The 26,916-nt window shown below is 44.0% G+C and overlaps 1 protein-coding gene across 3 annotated transcripts in view; it reads left to right on the top strand.

Annotated features, from left to right (window-relative positions):
• The window catches only part of CABLES1 (Cdk5 and Abl enzyme substrate 1), a 74,164-nt gene that overhangs the window by 27,414 nt on the left and 19,834 nt on the right, over positions 1 to 26,916 (top strand). For 2 of the 3 annotated variants that reach the window (XM_074576826.1, XM_074576828.1), the window contains exons 2-4: positions 9,291 to 9,362; positions 11,637 to 11,729; positions 18,624 to 18,701. In XM_074576826.1, the coding sequence (XP_074432927.1) occupies positions 9,291 to 9,362; positions 11,637 to 11,729; positions 18,624 to 18,701 (243 nt within the window). The remainder of the gene's footprint in view (positions 1 to 9,290; positions 9,363 to 11,636; positions 11,730 to 18,623; positions 18,702 to 26,916) is intronic. The other variant, XM_074576827.1, reaches the window with a different exon arrangement.

The raw sequence follows: 26,916 nt of genomic DNA on the forward strand, positions 1-26,916 counted from the left end.
TTGCGTTATCACAGCTATCACAAATATCCAAGAGTATACACAGTATTGGAGATCTAAGCCATCCAATATTTGACTTCTCTGAACAACAGGTATTGGCTTGGGCCTTAGCAATGCATGGCCAGGGAAAGGAGGGCATTGGCTTCTGGGTATGTAATAGGATGGTGGGAAAAGTGCCTGAACCTGAGGGAATTTGTAGTAAACGTGCCCAGAACTAAATCCAAAGTATGCACCAGTAAACACTCTGATTGCCACCACCTGTGCCAGCGTTCTTATCTCATGCATGAAATGCTTCATGCTAGCTTTCACTTGTTTGGTTTGGTCTTTATGTCCCGCTGACATAGGTGACTTTCATTTTTCCACCAGAAGAACTTTATCCAGGCAATTCACAGTGTCTAGGATGCATATTTTATTTTTTTTTTTAGCAATGAGATTTATTAATGCCTGTTTAGCTCTCCTCTAAGTCTAACATTAAGATGGGGCATTGCAGAATAAGTTTTCCCAGATAGCACGTGTGCATCTGGAGGCAAGACAGGGATATGAGGTAGTGCTGTAGGTAACCTAAGAAATACTGCAAAAGAAATGAAGGAAAACAAACAGGAAAAGGCAGCAGTTTTAATTGCATAGTTATGTATGCAGGCTAGAATTAAAGCCTTTTTTTTTTTCAGATGACTTAGTAGTACATGTATGTTTTTCCATGCGTTATGGTATATACTACATATAGCATTGACTTGCAAATGAGTGTCTTAGTTAATTCCAAAACTTTGGCTGCTCTGAAATACAATATTATGGGATTTGATACTTCAAAAACTGAGTTTGCAGTGTGGCTTACTCAAGTAGTGTGCTCAGTTTAAGTGTTGATTCTTCATTTCTTTTCTTAAGAACAGGTATCCTTAGGACGTAACCTTTAAGGAGCAATGTTGCTTGTGGACAGACCTAAATATTCATTGCTTTACAATGTAGAGTTTGTCAGGCAGAAACAATTGACGAAGAATTGGTTAGACTGATGTTGATCAGACAAAAGCTATTATGGTGTGGGTTTTACTGTAGAAAAAAGACATAGAGAATTTGTATGTTCTTTACAGTGCTATAGTATCTGCTTTGGCAAGCATCCTTGTTTTCATAACGACAGATGATTAATCTTGTTTCCTTCTTTGCTAGTTTTGAGTATCTTTAATTAAGCTGGTGCCCATTGATGTCTTACCATGATAACGTGTGTTAGGTTATGAGGTAATGGCTGTTCTGAAAAAATATAGCTGTGGCAGTGTTCAGGCATATTCAAAATAAATCACTGTGCACAAGCCTTCTGAAAGCTATCACGTTGCTGCCGAGTCAGTAAAGTGAAGACAGTGAATCTGTAAATCATTGGTTACAGATAAGAGAGGATGTAGATTTTAGGCGCTTCAGGATCTGCGAGAGCTCTGCTGTCTTTAAATGAGTCTTACTGAATTGCAGCTGTAGCTCCTCATTGCGGCTTGGGTAGAGCCAGCAGTAGGAGGACTGGGTGCAGAGGCAGCTGCCTGCAGAGGGAAGATGGTAGGTTTCAAACAAGATCTGTCTTTGGTGAATTGGGAATCCACCTGGGGAGGGTGAAAATGAAGGGGCCCCTAGAATCGAGAACACGTGGTGATTGCTCTTCCATTCTCCCTAGACTCAACCTTCTTTTCCTTCACTAGAGATTTCATATCAGTGCCTAGTGATGAATGCATTTCCTCCCAGAATGATGCCTTCTAGCAAGACTAATAATTAATATATCAAGTTGAATTGTGCAAGACGCTAAAAAAAACCCCCAAAACCAGTTCTACCATACCTTCTGTTTTTCTGCACACATGTATATACACATTCACACTATACAAATGCTTTGTCAGTAAACAGCTTGCTTCTCAGCAGTTCTAGCGTAAGTCCCCTGTCTCTTCGCAGTGCTGGTACTCCTGATTTTATATTTGATATAACCAAACCCAGGTGATCCCTCTGGGACATCGGGACAATGCCATGCTAGAATTTTATGGGCCATTTGAAGCAACATGTATGTAAAGCTACATAATAATTTGTGAACAGAACGTTATGTTGCATTGCCGCACCATGAACGGTCAGCAGGATACTTCAGTATTGTCAGGTTGATTTCCTTCATTCTTTCTTTCTTCTTTCTTTTTGTACTCTTTATTTGACATGAGTATGGTTTGCGCACACGCACACACACACAAAATCCTACCTCTGGGATGGTAACGTATTTATTTTTTATGCTGAGATGTTACGTGCAGACAGGTCAGCAGGCAGCAGTTTGAGTGCCGTGTATTTCAGAACTTCTGTCTTGGGTGTATCGTGGGAGGATGAGGCTTGGAGAAGGATTTGGATGGCAATAGGAGATACTCAGTGCAGGGGGACATCTGGTTTGGGAGGAATATGGCATGGAGGCAAGTTCATGTCATAGCTTTCCCCTTTTCCCCTTCTTTTCTGCCCATCTTCCTGCTTAAGCTGAAAAGTTGATGGAGGCCGAGGAGGCATTTGGCATGGCAGCATCCTCCTAATGATCGCTAGCCTAAGGTTTGAAGGTCTCTCTCCTTGCAGTACGTATCCCAAGAGGAGCAGGTTGTTGGGGGTCCTGCGAGCTCAGGATTTCTGAGAAGGGAGACTTTCCCCCACACAGCCCTCTGCAGAAGACTGTGGTCTCGAACCGTGTTTGTATCCTGCCTGCGTGTAGGTGACAGCTAAATGGAGGCCTCTTGCTATATTCTGTGTGTGTTTGGGCTGGGCCGCTGAATTAACAAAATAACCCATTTTTAGTCTGTGCCAGATGCTTTTAACTCCCGTTGTGGACAGCCTGGCCAATACACTTAGAAGTCCTAAATGGAGTTTGGTGTTCTTTGCAGACAACGGCTCTGCTGTGTAATTGTGATAGCACACAATTGAATACTGCTTTATATCAATTTGGGTAGCTCCTGGAAACTCTGTTTCCCTTAATAATTTTTAATAGTCTCAGGGTTTGTTTTTCCTGTGTTTTTCTTCCTGTGGTATTGGCAAAAGATAGGAAGAAAATGAGCTGGGACATAGGAATGCCTGTAAAAATTTCAGAGGGGAGGCGAGAGGTGACTCATTAGCAGGTCTTTCATCTGGGTTCGTGCTGGGTCATGGCGTCAAGGGTCAGGAAGTGAATGGGAATTCGTACACAGCTGATGTCTTGTATAATATTTCAGACGACTGTATTAATTGACAGCAGCTTAGCCTGGGAGCTTGGGCAGAGGTATTCAGCAGGCAGGCTGACGGGGAATCAGAGAGAAAATATAAATAGATAATGTATATATTATATATTACAAATATATACATACACACTTATATGTATTTATTTGTAATATATAATGTATACATTTACTTTTAATCTTTCTGTTTCCATTCTAGCACTTAGAAGCCTGATCTTAGATCTTGTTGAATACTCTCCTTGTTTCCCTTGTACTGTTCAAGCCATTTTGGTGGTGGAGGGAACAATATGAAGCACAGTGAAAAAACAGCCCTAGGGTTGCTCTTCCCGTAGAGGTCGGATCAAAGCGATGCTCTGCCTGGTTTGACTTATGGGAGCTGCTTGTCCAGAGCATGTTTTGGTAACTCCCCAGGGAGTGTTTGCAAAGGACTAGGTTGGCTTTTGGGCAGCAGTAGGTTGGCTTTTGGGCAAGAGCTCCTCTTTGCATCCAGACCTGGCACCTTTCAGAAGGGTGGATGGATGGCAGAGGTAAACACTCCACTTACAGCTCCAGGCAGGCCCTGGGATATCCTTACAGGTATCCCTGTACATTACGCAGGGATCCCTGAATGAGATTTCAGATCTCATTCCCCATTGCTGCAAGTTTTATAATGGCTTTCCTTCCATTCCCCTTGTGTACATGTCTAGGGTAGTCTTACTGCGCATGGGATACATCTTTTGTGAAGAAGGCACAGTGAAAATAAGGAATTCAGCATTTTCATAGAATCATATAATGTGTTGGGTTGGAAAGGACCTTTAAAGGTCATCTAGTCCAACCCCCCTGCAGTAAGCACTTTTCCAAGTGCCAGGCAATTTGGTGCTTTTCTGATGCTCCTAAGCCCCATGGTATTAGAAACACGGTTGTGACTGGAAGGTGATAGCCCTGATGTTTCTGCCCCGTAGCTCTTCACAGAATCACAGAATCGTAAGGGTTGGAAGGGACCTTCGGAGATCATCTAGTCCAACCCCCCTGCAGAGCACGGTCACCTAGAGCAGATTGGACAGGAATGCAGCCAGGTGGGTTTTGAATATCTCCAGAGAATGATATGTTCTTGTTCATGCACATTCATTTTTCCTGGCCACCTGAAGGGAGAAGGTGACCCAGCGGGCATGCAGACTACCAACAGTCTTTAGCTGCTGAAACGTCTTTGCTCGCCCAAGTTCTCCCATCAGTGTTAATCCAGTCGGCAGATGTTCAGATGGTTAGCACTCGTGAGTCCTATCATCACTGCATCTCTGAAGGGTTTAGTTGTCCCAGGCAATGTGAAGCTTGTCCTGAGGGATGCTTTTCCTTCTGGGAGCCAGCGGCACCTGCGCTACTGGCTTCAGCATTGTAGGTTTGTAATCTTAACAGAAGCAGGGGGGATCTACACCCACAACTTTCACAAAAATTAGGCGTATTAAAAATGCAGCTTTTTCTTCCTGGTTTTGGAGCTGTGCTAGAAAGTAATTACACATGGATTTATTTTTCCTTATCTCTTGGATTATCATCGTCTTCCTTCCTTCCTTCCTGGATGAATTTATCCAGTGTTCTGATTGCAGCTCTGTTTTTTTAATCGCCTCCTGTCTATAGGGCTTAAGATTTTGTATGTTTAACATAATTGAGCTGAGTATCCTGCAGCAATTGACAGTGAAGATAACTTTCCACTGATTGATGGGTTGGTTACAGTGAATCTTTTTGCAGTTGACTTCACTTTGGTTATTTGCTGTTTTGGTTACAGGCTGCTTTATTTTATTTGTCTGCTTGCATTTTATTTCATTTTTGCAGCTGAACCACATACTAACGTGACTTTGGAGAGGAGAAATGGAAACAACATTTTATGTTTTAAGAAACTTCCACAGAGATTCAGACAGCTGGTCAAAGATAAATCCAGAATGCAAACAGGGTCATGAATGTCTTAAAGAATGGCCATTTAAAATACCACAGCATCAAATATCTCTTTAGTCTCTTTCTTTGGAGAGGGTTTGGAATTTGATTGTAGGGTGTTGGTTATTTCTGGGCTCATGTAACAATTGCACAGAGAACAGGGAGGAAACAGGAAAAAAGAATTTTAGGTAGGTGTTTAAGGGAAAGTGGTATCTCATGATTTTAAAACAAACAAAAAATCCATAAGTTGCATGAGACTGTGTCCTGCAGGGGCTGATCATTAGAACTAGGAGGTCATCATCTTTCCAGAGCTAAACTGCTTTCTTCTGTGTCCATGGGTGTGTGGGGAGAGAGGGGTGAGTCTGGCATACTTAGGATGTGGTAGTTAAACTAGGAGTAATTCTTTTAAGGCTTTCCGTGAAGTAGGAGAAATTAAAATTTTTACTGAAACATCTTTAATTTTGTTATTAAGGGCAATTGTATTTTAGTGTGTGAGCTGGCTGACATTTACTCTGCACAAGTTTTAAAGCATTTTATATTGAAAATGTGTCGGCCTAAAGACTTATCCCAAAGCCTGAATCCTGTATGAGTCAGACAGTGCTATTTTGTTTTAGTCTGAGTATAGGTACTCTTTGTTAACAATAGAAGTATTTTCCCCTAATTATTACTGAAACAGGACATTTTTTAATATGAAATAGGTATCAACACAGCTTTACACCAGAATGATGGTGATGTGTGATATAAAACAGTTTGGGTTATTTCAGTGCAAGTGTCTTCAACCAGCCGCTATAGCACATTAATCAATTTTTGAAAAATAGGCCTTTTAGAAGTTGTATAGACAAGCCCTGACTGCTTGCCTGCAGAAAGAAAGATGATAAATTAGTTTAAATATTAAACACCAGTTGAGGTGATTAATTTTTAATGAAGACAATGAAAAACTGGTTTTGCTTGTATTCCCTGGAACACCCTTTCAAAAGCTTTGCTTTTCCAAAATTGTTTTTTTTCCTATGTGTGTGGCACAGGATGTGACTTGGTTCACAGCGGGTGGGTTCATTAGTTGCCATTTCTGGTATAATATCCAGCTGTGGAAAGCTTATAAATATTGGTATTTAGGTCATCTTAATTAGGCCTCGAAATGAAGATTTAAGATAAAGTGGAATAATTGCACATACTTCATTGCGGCTGAGCTTCTTCAGTGAAGAGAAGGTGCGATTCCCGGGCAGCGTGAACTGATTTCAGCAGAGTTGTTGCAAATCCACCTCACCGGTGCTCCTGTGATTGTGCAGGGAGCTGAACCGGTTAAACCCAATGATTTTGGGGAGAGGTGAAAGATGTGGCAGTTCTCAGCGGGGTCGGGTGCTGGAGTCTGGGTGTCCTCGCTCTCGCTGCTGCTGATGCCAGCACAGAGGGAGGGATTGGGCTGGGCAGCCCCCATTTATATCACTGGAGGCTTCTGAGTGACCCGTGCTTCTTCATTGCTGGTGATTTAGGGGAGGGGTTTCATCTGCTTGCTTCCTTCCTTGATGAATTTATCCAGAGTCACGCTTATATTCGCACCAGTTGAGAGGGAGCTCAGGTATCAGTGCTCCTCTCCCAAGCTTGGGTGAGCAAAGAGCTTCCCCCCCTGCTTCTTTGTGAAGACTCACTTGCTGTGTTAGGTTCCCAAAACAGTGCAAAATCACTGCCAGCGAAAATCGGTGTGAAGTCTTTTGTGCCAAGAGGGGTGGCAGCGATTCCCATCCAGCCTGCGTTGCATTCAAGGTTAGCAAGAAAAAAACAGGAGGCAGCATCCCTGGCGCTGGGTTTAAGAAGCAGCGACCAGCAAGGGGATGCCAGAGGAATTTGAACAGTCTGCTGGCAACTGGATGGCCAGTGTTTAAAGCTGCCCTGGAGCTGATGAAATGTACATGCGTGTAGTTCTGCCAGCCAATGCATCTGCCTTAATAACAGATGGAAACGTAGGACGTGCAATCTTCAGACCCATCTCTGCCAAGCCATTGGCAATGAGGTGTAGGGTGGTGGGTAACTTCGGCCAAGGAGAGGCTTGGGGGAGGTTGCGGTGGTGGCTCAAATGTGCATTGAGTGTTGTACAAGCACCTTACGGCATCTAACAGGCATCTAGGGGAAATCCTGTGTTACTAGTTTGATAAATTTAATACCAAGAAGGTGTCAAGGTTGTACTGTTGTTTTGCTCTCTTGGACTAACAACACGCGAAATATGCTTTTGGTGTTGTAACACCACAAGATGGGAGGGTACCGTCATTTAAGTGTGTTATTAAGCTAATGACACATAAAGAGGTATTAAAAAGCAGCAGCTGTCATCTGCTATATCGGTGGTGCTTGTAGTTGAAACTTCCAACTTTTGCTTATGGACCAACGTAACTCAAAATGGAGGGGGAGCTCCTCCTGATCTGGATTTCTCCCTCTGAGAACATCTCTGTGTCCTCTGACTGTGGATGGAGCTGAGGGAGCGCCCATGGGCGCAGAAGGCAGATATTTGGTCTCTTCTTCCTTGGCCGCGCCAGCAAGTTCAGCACACCCTAAAACGCAGACTTCTTTATTTTTTCTTAGCATTTTGAAGGTGTATCCTATCTCGTACCAGATCTTCTTAAATTCTAGTTTAGACAAAGCCTGAGGGGATTTAGGTTTACATATTTTCCTAAGAGGATTACGCTTCTCACTTAGTTGCTCTATAAATTGTTTGAGGTTTTTTTTATGATTTTCTAACTACACGAAAAGCCGCGTACGTATTCAAACTGTCCTGAAATGTGTTGTCTGGGGGTTAGCGATAGAAATCTGGTGTTTGGACTAGTAGTGAACTGAATCACTGAACCTCAGGGTTGTTTTGAACTGAAAAACATTTTGGTAATCAGATTTGCAGCGCGGCTGCAGGAACAGTTGTAGCAGCACAACTGGAGGGGCTAGCAAATTGCAAGAAGGATTAGAAACTGCTTACACTGGCATCAGAGGAAACAATTTATTGTGAAAATACAGCCCGGGAATAAATTAATGAGCGCCCTTCCAAGCGCGGGGGGGTGCTCATAACATACCGAGATTCTGTAAACTCTTTACTTGCAGATCAAGGGGGTAAGGCGGCTCAGTGGGAAGGATATTAAGGTAATTGGGGAAAAAATAGTGGTAGTCTATGAGGACTTTTATCATTTAAGTTCAGACCATAGACGTCAGCAACAGCCCCAAGGAGCAATGGGTGCTGACATTCCCCGGGCTAGCCGCGTGCTGTGGCACAGCACCTTCGCTCAACTGGCTGTCGCAGCTGCTAAACACCCACCGACGGGGTTGTTCTGATGATTGCCAGCTTAGTTTTTCATTATGTGCCTGTGGGTGGGCTGTATCTTTCTTATATACTTATTTTTTGTATTTACAGTGCTTTTTGGAGGGCTGGGTGCAGCTCCTGGTTTTGTGCTGCCATTGGGGTGTTTGGAGGTTGTGCAGCAGCAGCTGCTGCGAAAACCAAGCCTGTGCTGGGGGCTCTTCCCTGCTCACTAGGACAATCAGAAAACTTGAAATGCTAAAGTTTCCTTACTTTATTTCACTGAAGGTGGAGGAGGGATCCGACTCAACCGTAGAAAACAGGTTTAAAACAGGAGTAAACTCATCTGGGCTGAGCTCCCTTTTAAACTGCTGGTTTGTACCCGGGGCTGCTGGCTCCGTCATCCTTCATCTCTCTTCAGTCACTCCTCAGAGGACTGATGAGATGGACATCACTGAGAAACGAGTGGCATTTATTTGATGAAAAGGGCAAGGGGCAGAGAGAAGTGTCCCCTGCAGCAGTGTGAAAGACGGGCAGTCTCTGTAGATCTACGTCTGCATTATTTTAGCAAAGAACTCTACTTGTAGCATCGCAAGCGCCACCACAGCAGATGTGGGGCTGGTGTTAGGTGAGTGTTAAACCCTTGAAGGAAGGAAAACCTGAAAGCACAAAGCAAGGAGGAGCTGTTGGGAAGTTTCAGCTTGTGCTTTGCTATAGAAGCTTGTACCGAGTATGCTTTGCTTCTGGTTGGGATCAAATTGACTTAGTAAAATAAGCAGAACAGGACAAAATGGAGTAATATCCAAAGTTACAGCTCAGTTAGTGAAAGGCACTTCGTGAGCTTTACTAAATAACATCTCTGAGGACTTTCTTGTGCCTTCTAATCCCCGGTGATCTTTTGTGTTCTGTTTTCTCTGCAGACGTCGTCTGATCTCTCAGCGATCTTCTCTGGAGACTCTGGAGGACATCGAGGAAAATGCCCCACTGCGGAGGTCATTTTATTTACTCTCTCTCTGGTTACTTGTCTGTACGGCATGTGCACGGACAGACTTGCTGTCCCTGCGCCTGTTGGAAAGTAGCTGGGTGTTCACCTTAAGATGTTCTTCACAGTGGGTAGAGTGAAACCTCACGCACCACTGCAAGGTGGTAGGTGACATGAACTACATGTTCCCTGGCTTTAGGTTCTTAAATAAAAAAGTCAGTATTTAAATAAAATCTCAGGAAATAAAAAGTCAGATTTGATTAATAGAGCAGTTTAGTTGTCACTAACAGGAATGACTAGCCTCTGACATAGTACCTTTATAAAGTAAGTACATCTGGCTTAAAGAAGTAAGCGTTTGAAGGCTAGTATTTGTAGTATTCTCATTTTTTATGGATTTTCATAATTTATTCTCTCAGCACAAGCAGTCTTATTTTGGTAACCAGTGTTACTGTCTTTCTGCGTTGGCTGGTAGGTTTGTGACTGCTACCTCACTAATAAATCTGCCCCCATCCTTTTTATATTGTCAGCTTCAGTGTGGTTTTATTTCTGCGTCCAGGAGACCACAGCTTCTCTGGGGACCGCGGTAATTAGTCACTAGGCAATCCTCTGGGGCGATGGAAAATGGAGCAACTGCTTAACAGTTCAGAAAGGAGCTTCTCGGTAATCTGACCGGTGTGCGGTATGCTTCCAGGTCAGCTGTTCAGCAAGGCAGCAGCTTAATTTTGGGCGTCTCTTTATCTTGGGACCTATAATTCAGCTGGTTTATATTGATATTTAGCCTATAGCCTTGTTTATCCACGTGCAGATCGGCTGTCTCTCCCCACCTCGAAGCAAAGACTTAATAGCAGAGGCTGTACCAACTGGCCTATTACCAAGGCTTGATTATTTTTACCAAGCTTATTCTTGAACGCTTACTGGCAGGTTATGAGGCGTTCTTATACATGATTCAAACGTATAATTGGCAAAAGATATAAACAAAGTATAGTTTGCGAGGCAGTATTTTTACTTGCTGATTTGCACAGTTATTGGTAGAACCTCTCTCTTGGTGGTATTTTCCCGTGAAGAAGCTAACAAGGCTAATTGCAACCACGGGGTGAGAGAATCTCGAGGATTTTACAAACAGGAGTAGGCAGAAATGGCAAAGTGATGGGGTTCCCCCCTGCTCCGCGGTGTGCCCCTGCAGGGTGGTGGCATTTGGGTACAGGCAGTCTCTGGTGGCTTGGGACCAGTGGTCCGTGGTTTCAGTCCAAAAAGAAGGACCTCTCGGGTTTGGGAAGCTGCTGAACTCTGCCTATGGATAAGAAAGGATGGGGAAAATAAGTTATGGAGGCTCAGCACAGAGGGACTGTGCTGATCCTGTGTGCGCCGGCAGAGGATGCTTATCCCTTAGAGCTCCCACAGAGGATGCAGCATCTGTGGTCCAGCAGCCCTGGCCACGCAGCGAGCGCAGGGGTTCTCTGCGGTGCCTGCGCGCCGTGCCTTGCAGGAGAACAGCACTGAGATGAAACAGAGAAAGCTTTCACATGGGTTGTGGTTTCAGCTGATTAAAAAGAGCAAGGCTGGAAGGGCGGGGATGTTGCTGTTTGTCTCATCTCTCCTCCCTCTGGCAATTTCTTTCTCTAACCGCAATTTAAAAAGTGCGTTCAGATATAAAATAGATTTAAGAATTAATGTTTTGAAGAATGATTTAATTTTTTTTTTCCTGAGGTAATTTATTTTATTTTCGGTTGTTTTGTATGCTGTCGGGAACATGAAAAGTAATATTTAGAGTTGAAAGCAAGTAGGAATTATCCTTGCAAATGAGAGATTTTAAATCTTTCTAAAATTAAAACAAAAAAGAACTTTCCCCAATAGCTCCTTTTCAATAGCTGAGGAGGATATAAAAGTGTGGGTGTTGGTGTGAGGGGGGAAATCACATATTTACCAGGTTTTGTTTTAGTTTAATGTTTTTTTTTTTCCTCTGAAAGCTTGGGCTAAGCTGTCACGGTAGATTACAGGAAGTTTTATTTTGCTGAGATTTTTTTATGATGTGTTTTTTTGCATGAAGGGAGGGGTGGTGGTGCCTTTTCTTCTTATTATTTTAAATATTTTTTTTTATTTGAGCTGTCGCATTTCCAGACTTATTGTCTTTATTGTTCTTGCTGATTCCTAACACAGGGTGACTTGAATCATTTGTCTTGTCTTTCCTTCCTGCCTTTGTGTAGACTTCTTGGCCATACAGCAGGGAACTGAGTACTTTTTTTTTTTTTTTCTCCCCCCACCCCGCAACTGATTTATGTTTCAGATGTCGGACACTCTCAGGATCACCCAGACCAAAGAACTTTAAGAAGGTTCATTTTATCAAGAACATGCGGCAACACGATACCAGAAACGGCAGGTACTGTGCATCCAAAGGCTGCTTCTGCAAAGGCAATCCGTGGGGCGTGAGGGAAAGGGCAGGGTCAGCATCACCATGCAAGAACACAGCGTGCCATTGCCACTTACCACATACATAGTCATGGCCTTTAAAATAGTCTGTGAAGGTGCGGGCTGCACTGCACGCTCCTTCCTCGAGTGAAGTACGAGTCAATGGAAGTGCTAGCCCGTAGATTTTTAAGACCTGAGTCTGAGTCTCCTTAATACAAATAACCTGCGTAAAAGGGAAATCCGTGGTGCTGTCGGAGTAAACTAGGCATAATCGGGTTGCGTTTTCGTCGAGGGTAGTGCCAGGCGCTAAGTGTGAGAGGGGCAGATGGCAGAACCTGCCTGGAAACAAGTTTAGCAACATCTGAATGCGATTTCAACGTCTGTTAGTGGGCACAAAGTGCTGGTTGGTAAAGGCGCAGCTGGGGGTGGCTGTGGCAAGGTGAGGAGTGGGATGCTTGTTTTCAGGGCAGAGGCAGGCAGAGGGGCTCTCGGCGGTGTGTGAGGGGCGCACACCCCGAGCTGGGATGCACACTGCCCAGAGGGCAGCCACAGGCACCGATGGCACCTGTACAGCAGAGGTCGGATGGGCCTTCCCTTACTGCAAAGGCACAGTGCTGTCGTCGTGTTCCCATCAGCAGAATAGGTTCTTCATTGCAGTATCATCCAGCTCAGAAGTGAAACTAGCTCCTGCCTGCTTATGAAAAAGACACCTGCCCTCTCTGGGTTTTTTTCCCAAGACAATTTCCCCATGATGCTATTTCCAAACCTGAATAAGTTTGAAATAGGACTACCTGAACAGGTTGCATATAGACTAAACTGTCCCACGGAGAGTTGACCCTTGCCCATGCCTGTTCTCATACAACTGCCGTGGGTGAGAACCACGTGTGTCCCTGTGGACCGATTTGTGCACGTATCCTGTGGTTTCCATCAAACATGGGACCAGATCAATAGAATTTCTGACACTGCATTGAACCACAGGTTTTATGAATTGAATTCTGGTAGGTGTTACTTGGCTCAAGCAAAATTTTCCTGGCATTAATCTCACACGTACAATTAAATGCAGTGAAAGGTAGTAATCAACATAAATATTGCAGAAGGTGGCTCTGAGAGACAACGGCTTTTTAGAAACAGCTTTTGTAACAAACAGCCGCATGCAGAACTGTTGACTTGCCTATTGTCTGACTAGCAGCTGATTATTGTCTTTACAACAAATACATGTGGAATCAAGCGCTGAAAAGCAGCCCTCTAATTTTAGTCTGTTTTGTGCATAAATAGATGTATGCTCTGGGAATTTCTTACAGCAAAAAATACTTATTCATAAGGTATTATGCAAATTCCACAGAGTAATTTCTGAGATCTGTGCACAAAATACATGCATAAACTTGATAGTAACATTACCTGTGAAAAAGGAAATAAATATTTGATTTGTAAACTCTTTTATTCTTCAAAGAAGTATTTGTAGGATATATGCAGCATTTTATCTTAATTCATAGATCAGTCATTACATCTGATAATATAACTGAATATTTTTCTCGCTAAGAAAACAGTGAGTAAGCTTCTGCTGTTCAACTGGCTTCTTATCTTTATCAGCAGACACGGTTTTCCAGAATATTTCCATTATCATAATAGAGATCTCTTTATCTAGAATACAGAGACAATAAGAATAAGATACAGAGTTTTGGAAATGCTTTTCATCCTATGGACAAAGAGCCACAGCGATATTAGCTAAAAATAAAATGCAAAGTCAACAGTTCGTGTCACCCCTAAGGCCGGCTAAGTCTAGCAGTAAGTAATCTGAGCACATACCCTGGTTTTCCGAGGGGTCTGGATGTTTTTGCAGTCACAGAAGTGAATAGGCATTCTGGATTAAAAGGATCTCGGGAAAGTCAGGTGGATCTGCTTTATGTGCTCATCCTAAAATAATAGTGTTTCTGAGTACCTTAAGACCTTTAAAGCAGGTGTCCTCCCTGGTTCCCTGTGACATGGAGGAGCACGGGTATTGCAATGCATAGAAAACCTTCCTGGGGCTCCTTTCTGTGCCCAGGACCTCATCCCATGTGGCTAATGCCGGGTTGTGCAGGACACAGGCACTGAGCCAGGCTGGAGTCGGGCTCCCTGAGCTCTCTCCGAAACCCCTGACCCTTCTGTCACAGAACGTCAGCTTTCCGCTTAACTTGAGGAACCCATCTTTGAAAACATCTACAGAGAATGTGTTTTTGAGTGGTGAATTAATAGCTGGGCTTTAAATAGGTAATTTCAGCTTTCGGTAATTGTTTCAGTGGCGTGTGACTGTGAGCGTCACAGCAAAGAGAACTGCGGTGTGGATGATAGCTCGGGGCTCCTTTCTCTGGTACCCGCCTTTATTTGTGGCTCTCAACTTGTGAAGTGAGGTGTCCTTGTCCTGCGGCACTGCGAGCCCTTCCCCTCTCAGCCCCGGGGGTGGCACACGCTGAGCAGTGATGCTCTGAGTCCAGCCTTTGGCCGTCCAGTGGCAAGGCAGGACCGGCTGTGGTTAAAGTAAGAGTTCAGCTATCTCAGCACAGAGAAAAAACAGACCGCAGCTTATCAGCCAGTCCTTGTAAAGCTTCCTGTCGATGGTTCTGTGCACTGGTTAAACCGGTTTCTTTGGATTTGTAGGACGTGGCTTATTAAAGGAGCTGGAAAATTAAGTTTCCTAGGCTTTATTATCCAAGCAGGCTTGTAAAACAGCACAAAACAAATTTTCCCGTTAAAAGACAAAGACAAGTCAACCCTAACATAAAATTAGCACAGGGTGCCACCAGCATGTGGTTTCACCCACTTTACTCAGCAGGTTTATTGGTTCCATAAACCGTGAAGCATAAGATTTCCTATCTGGCAGAAACAGGCCGCCAAAACAGCAACCTGAGCCAGCTGAACAAACAATTCGTGGTGAGAATGGGACAGGAACGTTTCTAGAGTCAACCTATATAGCAGATAGAAAAGCAGTGAAACAATGCTTCTCTGCTACCCCCATGCCATTGCTTTCTCAATTTTTTTAGCAGTATACAGATCTAAGGCAAGGCCAAACACCACCCATAGGCTGTGAAAGGTCTCTTTTGCTGCCCTTTTAATTGTGGAAACGCACACACATGCACTCCAAGAGGCTGACTATTCGCAGCGTCCTCCCAGTTCATAATTACCCTCGACCACCTTCCAATAGCCTCAGCTTGAACCTGGGAGACTCCAGAATGATGGGTGCTACCCAGACAGCATCCGTGGTTTTGTCTGTTCACCTTTGCGTGCAGGACAGCACAGCCCTGGTAGTCAAACATCACCAGTCAGGTAGGAGAAAAGAGGCTACAGTATTCCGCGTGTATATGGGACATGTGATGTATATCATATTCCCTGACCGCAGCCTTTTTTGGTGCAACACAATCAAACCTAGACAGACACTAAAGAAAACAAACATTCTTCTTCTTCAAGTCAAGCGAATTACTGATTCTGTTGAGAGCCGCGTGCTCAGTACGTTTTTGGAGTTTCATAGCATACACCTCGTTAAAGAAATTGGAAGATTAGCTTTTACAGTCTCAGACAGTTGCGCATTGTCAGAGCTCTCTTGCCAAATAATGGTTGCTCTGAACCATAGTAATTAGTACAACTTCTTGGTGAAATGTGAGAATTAGAGAGTGAAAACCTTTTCATGAAGTAATTTTAAACATGTCTAGGTGGCACAATGGCAATCAGGGCACGTAAACCCACTCTGACTCAAGCTGCTTCTGATGTTGGAAATAGCTCATTCAGAGCTGCGCAGGATCATAGACGCCCTTTGTTGAAGAGTTGAAATCCAGGGAAATCCTTTTCTCCCATAAACAGCAATTCAATTTTCTTGAAAAGCAATGGGCTTCCGCCACACCTTCTTCTCCAAAGCATACTTTGTGAGAGGTATCTGGACTTTCTGCTCCAGCAAACCATTGCAGGCCCTCAGAATTTTTTTGTTTTCCATGCATATCGTCAGACCTCTAAAATAAATGACATTTTATCCCTCCGTGATGACCTTCTGACCGCTGCCCTCCCTGCTTCTCTTTCATTCCTAAGCTCCTAAGGCTGTTTTGCACCAGCCCCCTCCAGCAGCTCTGCAGATGAGGTTTTGTGGCATCCTGGCAGTGGAGGCCGTGGCTCCTGTCCTGCTCTGCGTGGGAGATCTTTATGTAAAGAGGGTCCCCTGGTTTATGGAAGGAGAGGCAATACTTGGGTCCCAAGGGAAAGAAATCTGAAAAAAAACCCTAGAGACTGGGCTGGTGCTTTTTATTTCCTTTCTGGTCTGATTTTCTTCTGATACACACAGCAAGATTTCTGTGGTAACTTCCCACTGTTGTCTTGGCTTGTGAACATGGAAGCACCAGTTTGTTTTTCTTTCAATATTAAGAATTGGGGTGGTTTTTTAGGGAGGTGTAGGGCGTTGGTAAAAGAGCTGTGTTTCCAGAAGCAACCAGAGGGAGTGGGGGGCATGCGCTTAGTGGGTACCGTGGTTCTCCGAATTCAAAGATGCTTTCTGATGTCAGCCTCGAAATCTGTGCCAAGTTTCATACATCAGCAAACAAGGCTTCCAGTGAACAAGCAAGCTGTTGTGAGTAGCAACCATTCAGCAATAAGCAGTGGCAAGCACAAAATTAATCATATGCCAGGTTTTTTTGCTTGCGGATTGCCTTTCTCACATGTGAAAAATGATTCCCCCGTGCTCTGTAACTTACTGCTGCACTATGAGACCATCTTATAGGATCTGAGATACTTACCATAGGCAAAGGGTGCTATAGCATTCAGACAAACAATGAGATCATACTTTATCTGCTGCAGGAGAACTTCCTAATGCTGTGTGCATGTTTATTATTAGAAGCCCTCCTTTATTAAAGGTTAAATGCTACTTTGCTTTTAAATATGCTTTTAAGGAAGAAAAAAAGGATTGCTGTAACAGAATGATCCAGGAGAAGGAAAATTGATCATTCTGCATTTTTCCAAGCATTGCATGCAGGAGCTCTCTTGGGGATCTAAACCTTTTCCAAGAATGATGACTAAGCTTCAGTCCCTTAAGGAAATAGTGTTTTAAAAACAGTGTAACTGGTACGAGATTTATAGGTGCATATGGTGGTTTTTTGGACAGTAAAGAGCAAAACAGCTTGCTAGGGTTTGTTGTCCAACTTTGACCAGCGTAGGACAAAAGATGAGAAATTCAGGTGGATCTGTGGCACGCAATGTCAGAAAAATCAATGTTGGAGAGCACACCAAGGAAGTACAATAGCCCTGAGAACCAACCTAGCAGTAGGTCCTAGCATTTGGACCACAGCTGGAGATTTTTAAAAAGGTAAAAGATCAGTAAATTCTAACACTAATCAGATTAGAAGATGGCACAAATTGCCATCACCATGTCTTAGAGGAATTTGAAGGGATGCAGCCTGTTGGCCAACTTTAGAGGGAAGAAGGGTTTTCGTAGTGTACATTGTACATTTGTACAATTGTCGGTGTCCTGAAGGTAATAAGGAAAGAGGGTATATTTATAAACAGTTATTTATTGGCATTTGATCTTGATCAAGCTTCTTTTGGCTTCTTGCCAATCTGCATCTCCCAAAACTATAATAACGTAGGTGTTGGCAGTCCACGCAGTTTTATGGAAAGTGGGTCTTGACCTCAAGGTGGTTTTGATGTTGCTTAATGCTATGTCAGAGCTTGATGGCTAAAGGTAATAGTGTGGCTGTAAAACAGATGGGTTGCTCTAAAGTATTTGGTTTAATGCCACACAGTGACTTTGCAGATGATGCAGAGATTTGGAGACTGGTTAAAAATAAAAGGCTCTTGCTGTAAGAGTGGCCTGGATTCTGAGATAAGCTCTGTGCAGGCAGATAATGTGTGCTTTCATGTAGCCAAATTTTGAGCTTCCTGCCTGTAAGGAATGAAGGCAAGCCATGCTTACAGGAGGGATTCATCCGCGACAATTAGTGACTGAGATAGACATGTCGCTGGAGGAGAAGGACTGAGGAGCTGTGGGGTCAGTCACACCTGAGCGTCAACGCAACATCATAACCAAGAGGGCTGATGTGATTTCTGAGCACAGAGGATGGCGGGTCATCAGGGCTAGACACTGATCTTAAAGGTAAAAGCCGTGTGACGTGTATAAAAGATGTGACGTGTATATCTGCCACCTGTGCAAGTCCTGAGGCCAGTGATTCTGCCCAGAGACCAAGAAGGGTGATGGGGAAAAACTGGAGAAGACTCAAGGAGGAACCTGGAAAGCAGTGAAAGGATCCGAAAGCTTATGATAATAGCAAACTTTGACTTCATCCATGAATCAGGCTATTTCAGGAACAGGAAGCTGAAAATGAAAGGAGTCCTTTGGTTTAGCAGAGAAAGGTCACGCTGGAAATTCTTGTCCGATAAATGCAGACTCCAGGTCAGCCACAGAGTTGTGGTGTGCTTCACAGGTGGTTGCTGGTGTCTGTCACCTGGTTTGCTGCTGGATTTGTCTGTTTAGTTTCAGCCATAGTGGTGAGTTGCCAGGGCGGCTCCTTCCCTCTCTGGGTGGACTCCTTTCACTAGGACTCCTTTCTCTAGAAAAACATCTATCCTGGATTCCAAGTAACGTATTCAAGATAGTCTTCCTAGAAAGTCTGTAGAGGGGATGGGACTGCACTACTCATTTGCTGTGTAATGTATGGCACAGGCTTCAGCACTTCTGTAAAGACTCAGTAGCGCGATACCCTACCTGTGAGATAAAAAAGAGGAGGGAAAAATCATCCGTGATGGAAGATTTATGATTATGAATTCCTCAACGGTAACATCTCTTGCTTTGCTTATTGTGGTGGGATTTTTAAATTTTAGTCTTTGATTTCTTTTATTTTCTTTTATATTTTAGAATAGTGCTTATCAGCAGCAGAAGATCCTTCTGTAGCATATTTTCAGTGCTGCCATATCGAGACTGTACCCAAGTCGGGTATGTATATTTATACATGTACTACATAGTCTTTCTGGACCTGCATGTAGACCTGATAACGCACAACAGCATGATGGAGGCTAATGCTTTTACATATCTGCTCTGAGAAGAGATAAATGCACTTAGATATATTTGCCTTGTGGAACATTACCAGGTTAAAACTACAGCTCTCAGTCCCCAGCTTATTTATATGTGTTGTGGTATCTTTGATTATTAAACTGGAGAAGACTACCCCCCTGAAATCAATGTTCTTGAAAAATGCTCTGGTTTTATTGTTTCTTCTGACTTCACTCATCTTTGACAAAACAAGTACTTTAGACAGGACAACTTTTATTTCATAAGCAGTGTTAGCTTTCTCATTCTCCCACGCGAACATGGTGCTACTGTATCTAGATTTCCAGAACTATAGAGAAATATTTGGATTTAAACATAATACCTTTTCATTGTATGTTTATCCATTAGTCAGATCATTCAGTCAGTGGAAACAGATTATTTTGGCCATAATACCATACAGGTTCTTAGCTGATGTAAGCAATGTCCGTGGAGCTGCCTTGCGTCTCGTGACATGCTGAGACACTAGAGCCCTGATAGAAAAGTTTATTCAGATTGAAGCAGTTTGCCAAAGACTGAGAATGCTTCTTGCTCTTCCACCAAAACTGCAGAAGTGGAAGAAACTGGATTTGGCTAGGAGACGTTGGCTGGCGGGCTCTGGGCACAGCTTGCTGGGTGCCTTCAGAGGTGCAGTGCAAGGGTGGGAAGGGCAGGGCTGATCAGCAGAAGGAGCACAGGGTGGCCACTGTGGCCACTCACTAGAGAGCTGAGAGTTGCCTGTAGTTGGGGTCAGCTCAGCACCTGCAGGGCACAAAATCTGTGGGAAATATTCAGCTGATACACTGAGGTGGGTTTGAAAGACCCAGAAATCGTCCAGAGTCAACTTTATCCAGTGCATAAAGGATGAATTTGGCTCCTGTTTTTCAGCCATCTCTTTAATTCTGGAGAATGATTTGCCACAAACCACTTGTGCATCAGGAATTCAAAACAAAAGGAGATTATTTTTAATGCACAAAGGAAAGGAGGCACCTTTGTAGGAGAGCTGACTTGCTCTCCTGTCTCTTACAGTAATTTTTTTCCCTTAATTAAACTGGGATGACACATCAGGCAAATTCTTGACAGACTGGTAGCTTTGTTCGTTCTTCTTGGGTACACTGTCATTCATTCATGGTCATTCGCTGTGGAAATTGCCTCTTTATTGAAAATTGAATGTATTTTGAAATAGTGATGACTGGTTATACCTTCTAAATTACAGCAGTAATGAGCCCAGCTGCAAACCTAAATATTATTTCAGCATGTAATGTCTTGTACCATGCTTGCGCAGCAAGAAGAGCATGGGATGAGAAGGTAGCAAGTGCCAGTACAAAACAATCCAGCCCTGTTCCTTCCGCTAAAGAGCTGAGATTTTAAAAAAATGCCCTCTGTCTTTCTTCCAGAGCATCAGAGGAAGAGACAAACAATTCAGTGGCACCTCCTTCCAGGAACAGCTGGTGCAAAGAACAGATGAGGCAGTATAGCATAAACTGTAGGCACTCTGTTCAGGCTGCACAGTGCTTGCTTACTTCGTTGCACATTTTGGATGTGTGGTGGGAGCGGGGAGAGACACTGGTGCTCTCTTGAAATACTGTAGTGACAGCATCCTTTAGCTTTGCTATCTCTGAATCTCTGGATTGCTGATGTTTGTCCCTGGGCAAGATGTCCTACCTGATTTATGTTCTGCAAACATTGCTGAATAGCTTAGGAAAAGAAAGGAATCATTGCAGGGAACCTTGGGTGCATCTGCCATGAGACTGGAGTAAACCCTGGCAGGAGTGGGGTGAACATGGATGCAGGGGGGACTATTCCATGTGAGAGGAGCACGTGGTGGAGCTGCTGCTGCTTCTCCACCTCTGCTCCGGCTCGCGGGCGCTGTGGCCAGTGAGGACACAGCTGTGTTTTGGGGAGGCTGCCAGGCCTCAGTATGTTGTGGGCAGCACAGAAGAGCTCTACTGTATCGATGCTGGCAGCTAAACTGTGCTAACGGAGCCACTTAAAAAAAAATCTGAAAGGCAGTTCCTGCAGACGCAGCTAGGTTCTGCATACTTGGTCAGGGTGGATGGGGCAGCATCGCCCCTTACCAATGGCGTGCAACCAGTGTACTCTAGGCTGTGGCCCTTCGTTGCCCACCTTCCATACCGAGGTCAGCTACAACAGCAAGAACCCTCCTCAAGCCCCCAAACTGTGTTTTCAAGTGGTTGTACAAATGGAAACGGAGGTGTAGGGGGGGTGGGGAGGAGTGCCATGGAAGTACATGAGAGGGTGAAGTTTGAGCTGTCCCCTGGAATATGTTTCCCAAATCCCCCGTTCCCAGCAGCTGCCAGCTCACCAGAGTGCAGCTGGCAGCAGGCTTTTGGAGGGAACGGTACTCCAGAGCGGTGCAGAGGCTGCCGGGCATGATGGTAGGTTTTGCTGCCTGCAGTTTCAGAAGGCCGATCTGGTGGTACTTGCTAGGGCTGAGAAGGAAGGACACCATGTGCTGGGAAGATTACTTTCTCTAGTTTTCTCTATTACACTGAAGAGAAGCAAAAACTACAAAGCAGAGTGTGACATGATGGGGAGAAAAAAGTCATGAAAAGAAGTAATCACTAGAATTTTCTGTCCTCAAAATTTTGTCCATTCCTTGTATTTGATGGAAACCTAATGCTTTAGCTTATAGTGCTTTTGTGCAAGGGAAGAGGGGAGAATTAAAACTAAATTGACAAAGGTTTTGATGTGTGTTTTCTCCTCTTGGAGTCACTCAGAGGCAGGTACTTTTGTGGGTCTGGACCATAAATTCTCTTCTCTGGGTCTGGCTACATTAAGGTTGCCGGCATCTTTGCTGGTGGCGTGAAGATAGGCACGGCTTCACCTGTTTCCATGGCCAAGAGTAGGGTAATGGGCAGGACTGGAGCTTGCTTTTCTTCCCCCATCTAGACCAGCGGAGCATCTGTGAGAGCAGACATAGCCAGGTGAAAGCCATGTAAGGATGGCTATACCGCAAGTCAGGAGCTGAAAGGCACGCTGAGCACCTCTCCTGCTGGCTTCCCTTGGCCCCCAGCATCCTACGATGCCACAGCCCAAAGTCATCAGACCCCATTCAGGGTTTAGTGGTGGCCAAGGGCAGTGATGAGAGGGTTGCCCTGTCCTGAGAGCACTGTAACAGTGTTATTGCCTCTGTTATTAAATTAACAGACACACACGCAAACTCTCGTCATCATTGCAGGCTGATCTGCAGATCTGCAGCACCAACATCATCCAGCAACACTGATAATGTTGTGAAGTACAAAGTCATTGGGTGATGCCAAGGTTAGAGGTGAGACAGTTCAAGTGCTAGTGCTGGTACTAGAGGATCGGTTGTGCGGTTGTTACTCCTTTTTTCAATGTATTGGAAATCTTCATGGCTAAAGGGTATTCATGATCTGAATTTTTCTGCTGAACAAAATCTTGCTCACCTGTGAAACATGCATGCTGTTACCACATAGAGATTTTGCAGTAAGGTTTACAAACAAAACACATACATGAGGAGATGCAGCAGTGACTACTGAACCTTTTTTACCGTTGTGGAGAGATACCTGTGCTTTATAAAAATTGTTTCTCTCTCCTTTCTCACCACTCACTGATGTTATACTATGGATCACATTGACACCCCAGTATTCTTCAATAATACCTACAAATTTGAAGCATCATACGTCATGTTATGCTAATACTATTCTTCAAGTTCCTGTTCCTCTTTCTTATTTAAATATAATACTCCAAGAGATGAAAGAGCTACTTTGTGAAGGATATCGAGACTGGATTTCTGGCTCAGCATCCACTCTGTATCTTTCTTGCAGGAGATGAGAATCAATCCCCATCTATCTCTGCAGATGGGCAGAAAACGGGAGGTAATGACGGTGGTGAGAGGTGTGCCTGGTGCAGCCCCTGAGCTGCTGTGGCGCACACCTCCTTTGTCAAAGGTTGTCACAGTGGAAGCTCGCGGCAAGTGGAGTTGGGCCTTGGTGCCGTTCCTCTTCCAGGACAGGAGATGCCTCGAATCACTAGCAAATAGCTGCCCCATCACACACACACTCAGCACGTGCAGGTACACATGCACGCTGCGCTGCTCAGAGGGCCTCAGAGGGGATTCGTGTCATGGCAGACCGAAGAGTGGAGGAGACGTTTGCAGATGGATTAGACAAGACTTGAAGGAATTAACTCCATTTGGAAGTGGGCTCCAGACGGTTTGAGATGGATTGGATTTCAGCCCTTTGAGACAGGAGCTGGGGATCAGACACAGCGGATTTAGCCATTAGGCAGGTCATGCTCCGGGTGCTAGGGTCACTGCGCATGTCCCCAGAGAGGAACTGTTATGGCCAGGCTCTCCCTTGCAGTCAGCAGAGGGAACGTGCTGGCAGGTTTCTCCCACCCAACTCCCCAGCACGGTCAGTGCAAGGACGCTCTGTGTGACCCCACCTGGGAGAGAAGGACCAGGTTCAGCTCTGCCTCCAGGTACCTACCCTGGAAAAGGCAGATTTCCTGGGCAGGGGAAGAAGGGAACCCATTCTGCATTGCTGACCTGCTCTTGGAGCTTCCCTGCGCACCACTTCTTCTTCAACTTCCAAGGGGACAGTGCAACACTGACAATACTCATGGATGTTGTCGGAGTCACTCCATGTGGTTTGCAGGACATGGTGGCCTGCAGAAAGGCTCTAAGTATGCTTGCAGCCATCTGAGAGCAATCCAGTTCTCGTTGGTATTTTAAGGTGCCAAAGCATTTTCAAAATAGGCGATGGCAATATATGTATGCCTGTCACTGTTAGAGGTGTCATAAAGGAGGAGGAGGAGGAAGAGGAAGGTACCATATTGTCTTTCCCTCCAGCAAAGTGCAGTCAGCTGGGTTTATAGTTGTGTTGTGTTTTGTTTTTTTTTACTTCAGCATGCATCATTATGATTCATAATTTAAAAACATGTTTTTGAAAAGGGACTTTTTAGGCTTGTTTTTGTTAATGGCAAAAACACTCACAGATTGAAGTCATACCTATTCTGATGATACTTTATTTTGTGATGTTGTAAGAACCTTTTAAGAGCTCCCAAGTTCCTGCGAAGTCCTGCCCAGAAGATGAATCTAGAGGACACGGGTGAGGAGGAGAGCTGGCGGTGTCGCGTGGATGTGGCACTGCAACACAGCTGGTCTTACATTCAACTCTCAGCCGCTGGGCTGGCAGTGACCGACTGCCACTGGGGCTGGAGGTGATCAGCTACGGGACAGGAAACCCAGAGCATCAGATAGTGCATGGCCTTATAAAACCGGCCGATTCACCTCGTCTTTTATTCTTCATGGCATTGAATTCATTAAGTGCTTAGAAACTTACCTGCAGCAGGCAGGGCTGCTGCATATTGCTGTCTTGACAAGAATATAGGTATTCATCTGACTAAACTTGCCTCCAGTTAAGGGAAATAATGCAATATGGATAATCAAATGGATTGAAGCCCAGGAAACGGACCGTTCTTCTGAAATAAAGCAGGAAGTCGTTAGATAAAATGAATTTGCGTCCTTCTCAGAAAAGCTACAAACCAGCTTCATCCGGTTTCTAAAGATAAATCACTGCTGAATTTAACTTTGAATTTAACTAAATGCTCAATGTTCAGTGATGCTGAGAGCAAGAGGTTTCCAATACAATACCATCACCCCAAATAATATGTAGCCACAACGATCGATGAGTCCATAGGGCAGGCGTTACGAAGGGCCTTCGTTACCGAAACTCTGAAATCTTTGTTCGTCTTCGGTGTTTAAACTGGGTAAGAAAGTCGTTTGCAAAATGAGGCAAAAAGAAGCATTTAGGTGAGGTTGTCTTGCACACCGCACCCCCGCTGTCAGTTATTTGGCAGGTCGAGTAACGAGCATTGCAGTGAGTGTGGAAAACGGGAATATTTGCAGAAATGAGAGCATCTAAATTGCCATAAGGATAGTAGCAGTAAGCACGCAGCAAAGCAGGGTACTCTGTTACATCCCTCGGGTTTGTCACCAGCTTCCTCGCTATTCTTTCCCAACAGATTTTTGTGCACAAGGCAGTTTTGATTAAGTCATCAATCTCGAGTGCTTTTCCTGAGCACTTATCATTCTGTAGGCCTGGGGAATAATAACTATCTGGTTTTAGTCGATAATAGGGAAACTGAAGTATTCCTGCTTTTCTTTACCATTGCCCATTTTCCCTGCTTCTCTCAAATTGAACAGAAAACCAAAAGCAAGTGCGTATTAGCTTTACAGAAAGACACATAAATCTGGGGGCTTTTTTTCCCCACAACAGGACGTTTCAAAACTAAGCATCTCATGTGTGAAATTTCTAGAGCCACCGTTGCTCATTTTTGTGAGTTGCCCTGTTCCCTTAGATTGAAATTAAGTAATGAATCTCCAAAAGCTAATAGGTTTAAATTTTGAACGTTTATTTGGTGTTGGGCAAAACATCAGGACAAGAGCTGACGTGCTCACACCTAAATATGTTTGGAGAGAAAAAAAGGATACTGGCCCATTAGAGCCATATTTCCAGGAGTTTTTCCACCTTCTCTCCCTGCAAATTGCCTCTGGAGTTGTTGTTCTAGCAACACTAATGGCAATTAGGGTCTGAAAGCTCACAATCAATTAAAGCAAGCAGTCTCAGGCAGCGGGAGATCTGCTGGTGGACTGGCTGGCAGCACGTCTTTTCCAAAGTTGTCATTGTTCTTGTCCCTATAAACAGAGACGATGAGTAGAAATTATTTACAGTGATGGATAAGAACAGTATCTTTTCTTGATGCCTCATGAGCCGCCTTTGCTTTTAGAATAAATTTTAACAGTCAGGAATCGCTAAGCGTAAAACATAGACACAAAAGGCTTACATCTCTAAATAACAATTATCAGATTCCTTTTTGCAATAAGCAGAAGGCTTTTTCATGTATCTAGAAATCTATTTAATATTTAATAGACTCCTAAATTATTCACAGGTTAAAGTGTTCAACTGTTGCTGTCATTTAAAGAGCAAGTGCCCAGCAGGAGTCTTGCATGGGGCTTTGTAGATCACGTCAAAGCGTAACATTTGATTCATTAAAGAAATGTTACATCTTCCAGAGGTAATAACATCCAATTTATATTCTGTTAATCCTGGCCTGACTAATAAAAGATAGGGTGAGATTTCCTGTTTTGATTCTTATCTACCTGCTCAGCAAAACTTTTCGCTGTCCCACAACAAATTTAGGATCCCAAGTCACCTGGTACCGTTCCAAGAAAATCTGTCAACTCTTTTTAAGTGGAAAAACTGTCGATTTTTTTTTTTTCTGCAGTGTTGGATGACTAAAACAATATGCTTAGTTTTGTGTGTAGTTTGTAACACTGCTCAGCTTTCTGGAAATAGCATGCACAAATAGAATATCTAGAGCTTGACGTTAGTGTAAATCAGGGTAACTTACCAAACTTCGTCAAAAACTGGGATCTGTTTTTTTGTCTCCTAAAGAAATATTGTCCCTGATCTTCACATTTCCTCAAGCTTTCCCTGCTCAAATAAAGTAAAGGTAGTAAGATTAAGCTCACGTGATTTATTTTTGCTTTTCGCTGTCTGCTCAAATCCCTTGAAAACTTTTTGAAAAAGCACTTTTGGAAAATAAAACGGGAAAATCAAAAATGAGGAAGAGGAGGAAGGAAGTTTTCTTCACTTAAAAGCTTCTTTGGCGAGGACCATGTTTCCTCCTCTGCATTTTGTAAGCACCTTTACTATGGGACATTGGTTTGTGCAGTTCCTCGGTCCCATTGGTAATCTAAATAACTTAAACACAGCGAAGGCTTGATTTATTTCTTTTTATATAAAGTGCCTGTCCTCCATATGCTTCTGCCTGGTGTAGCCCATTGACCGTCGTGGCACAAGAGGACGTGTGTCCTGAAGAACTTGGTGGCAGTGGTTGGTAGCACTGGTGTGGTGGCTGTACCCAGACAACCATCCTGACTGTTCCCCAGGCATGATTTGTTTGCGGAGGGCAAAGCGGAGGCATCCCCCAGGTCTTTCCTAATTGCACTTGGGATTTTAGGGGTGTGGGGAGGAAGCAGCTGTGCTGGGGCTCTCCCATCAGCAAGGTGGCAGCCCTTGGGCTTGCTGGGGCATTTGTGAACTTATTTGTCTGTAATAGGAGGGAGGGAGGG

Source organism: Larus michahellis, chromosome 2 (assembly GCF_964199755.1).
Source record: "Larus michahellis chromosome 2, bLarMic1.1, whole genome shotgun sequence".
In the NCBI taxonomy this organism is placed as follows: domain Eukaryota; kingdom Metazoa; phylum Chordata; class Aves; order Charadriiformes; family Laridae; genus Larus; species Larus michahellis.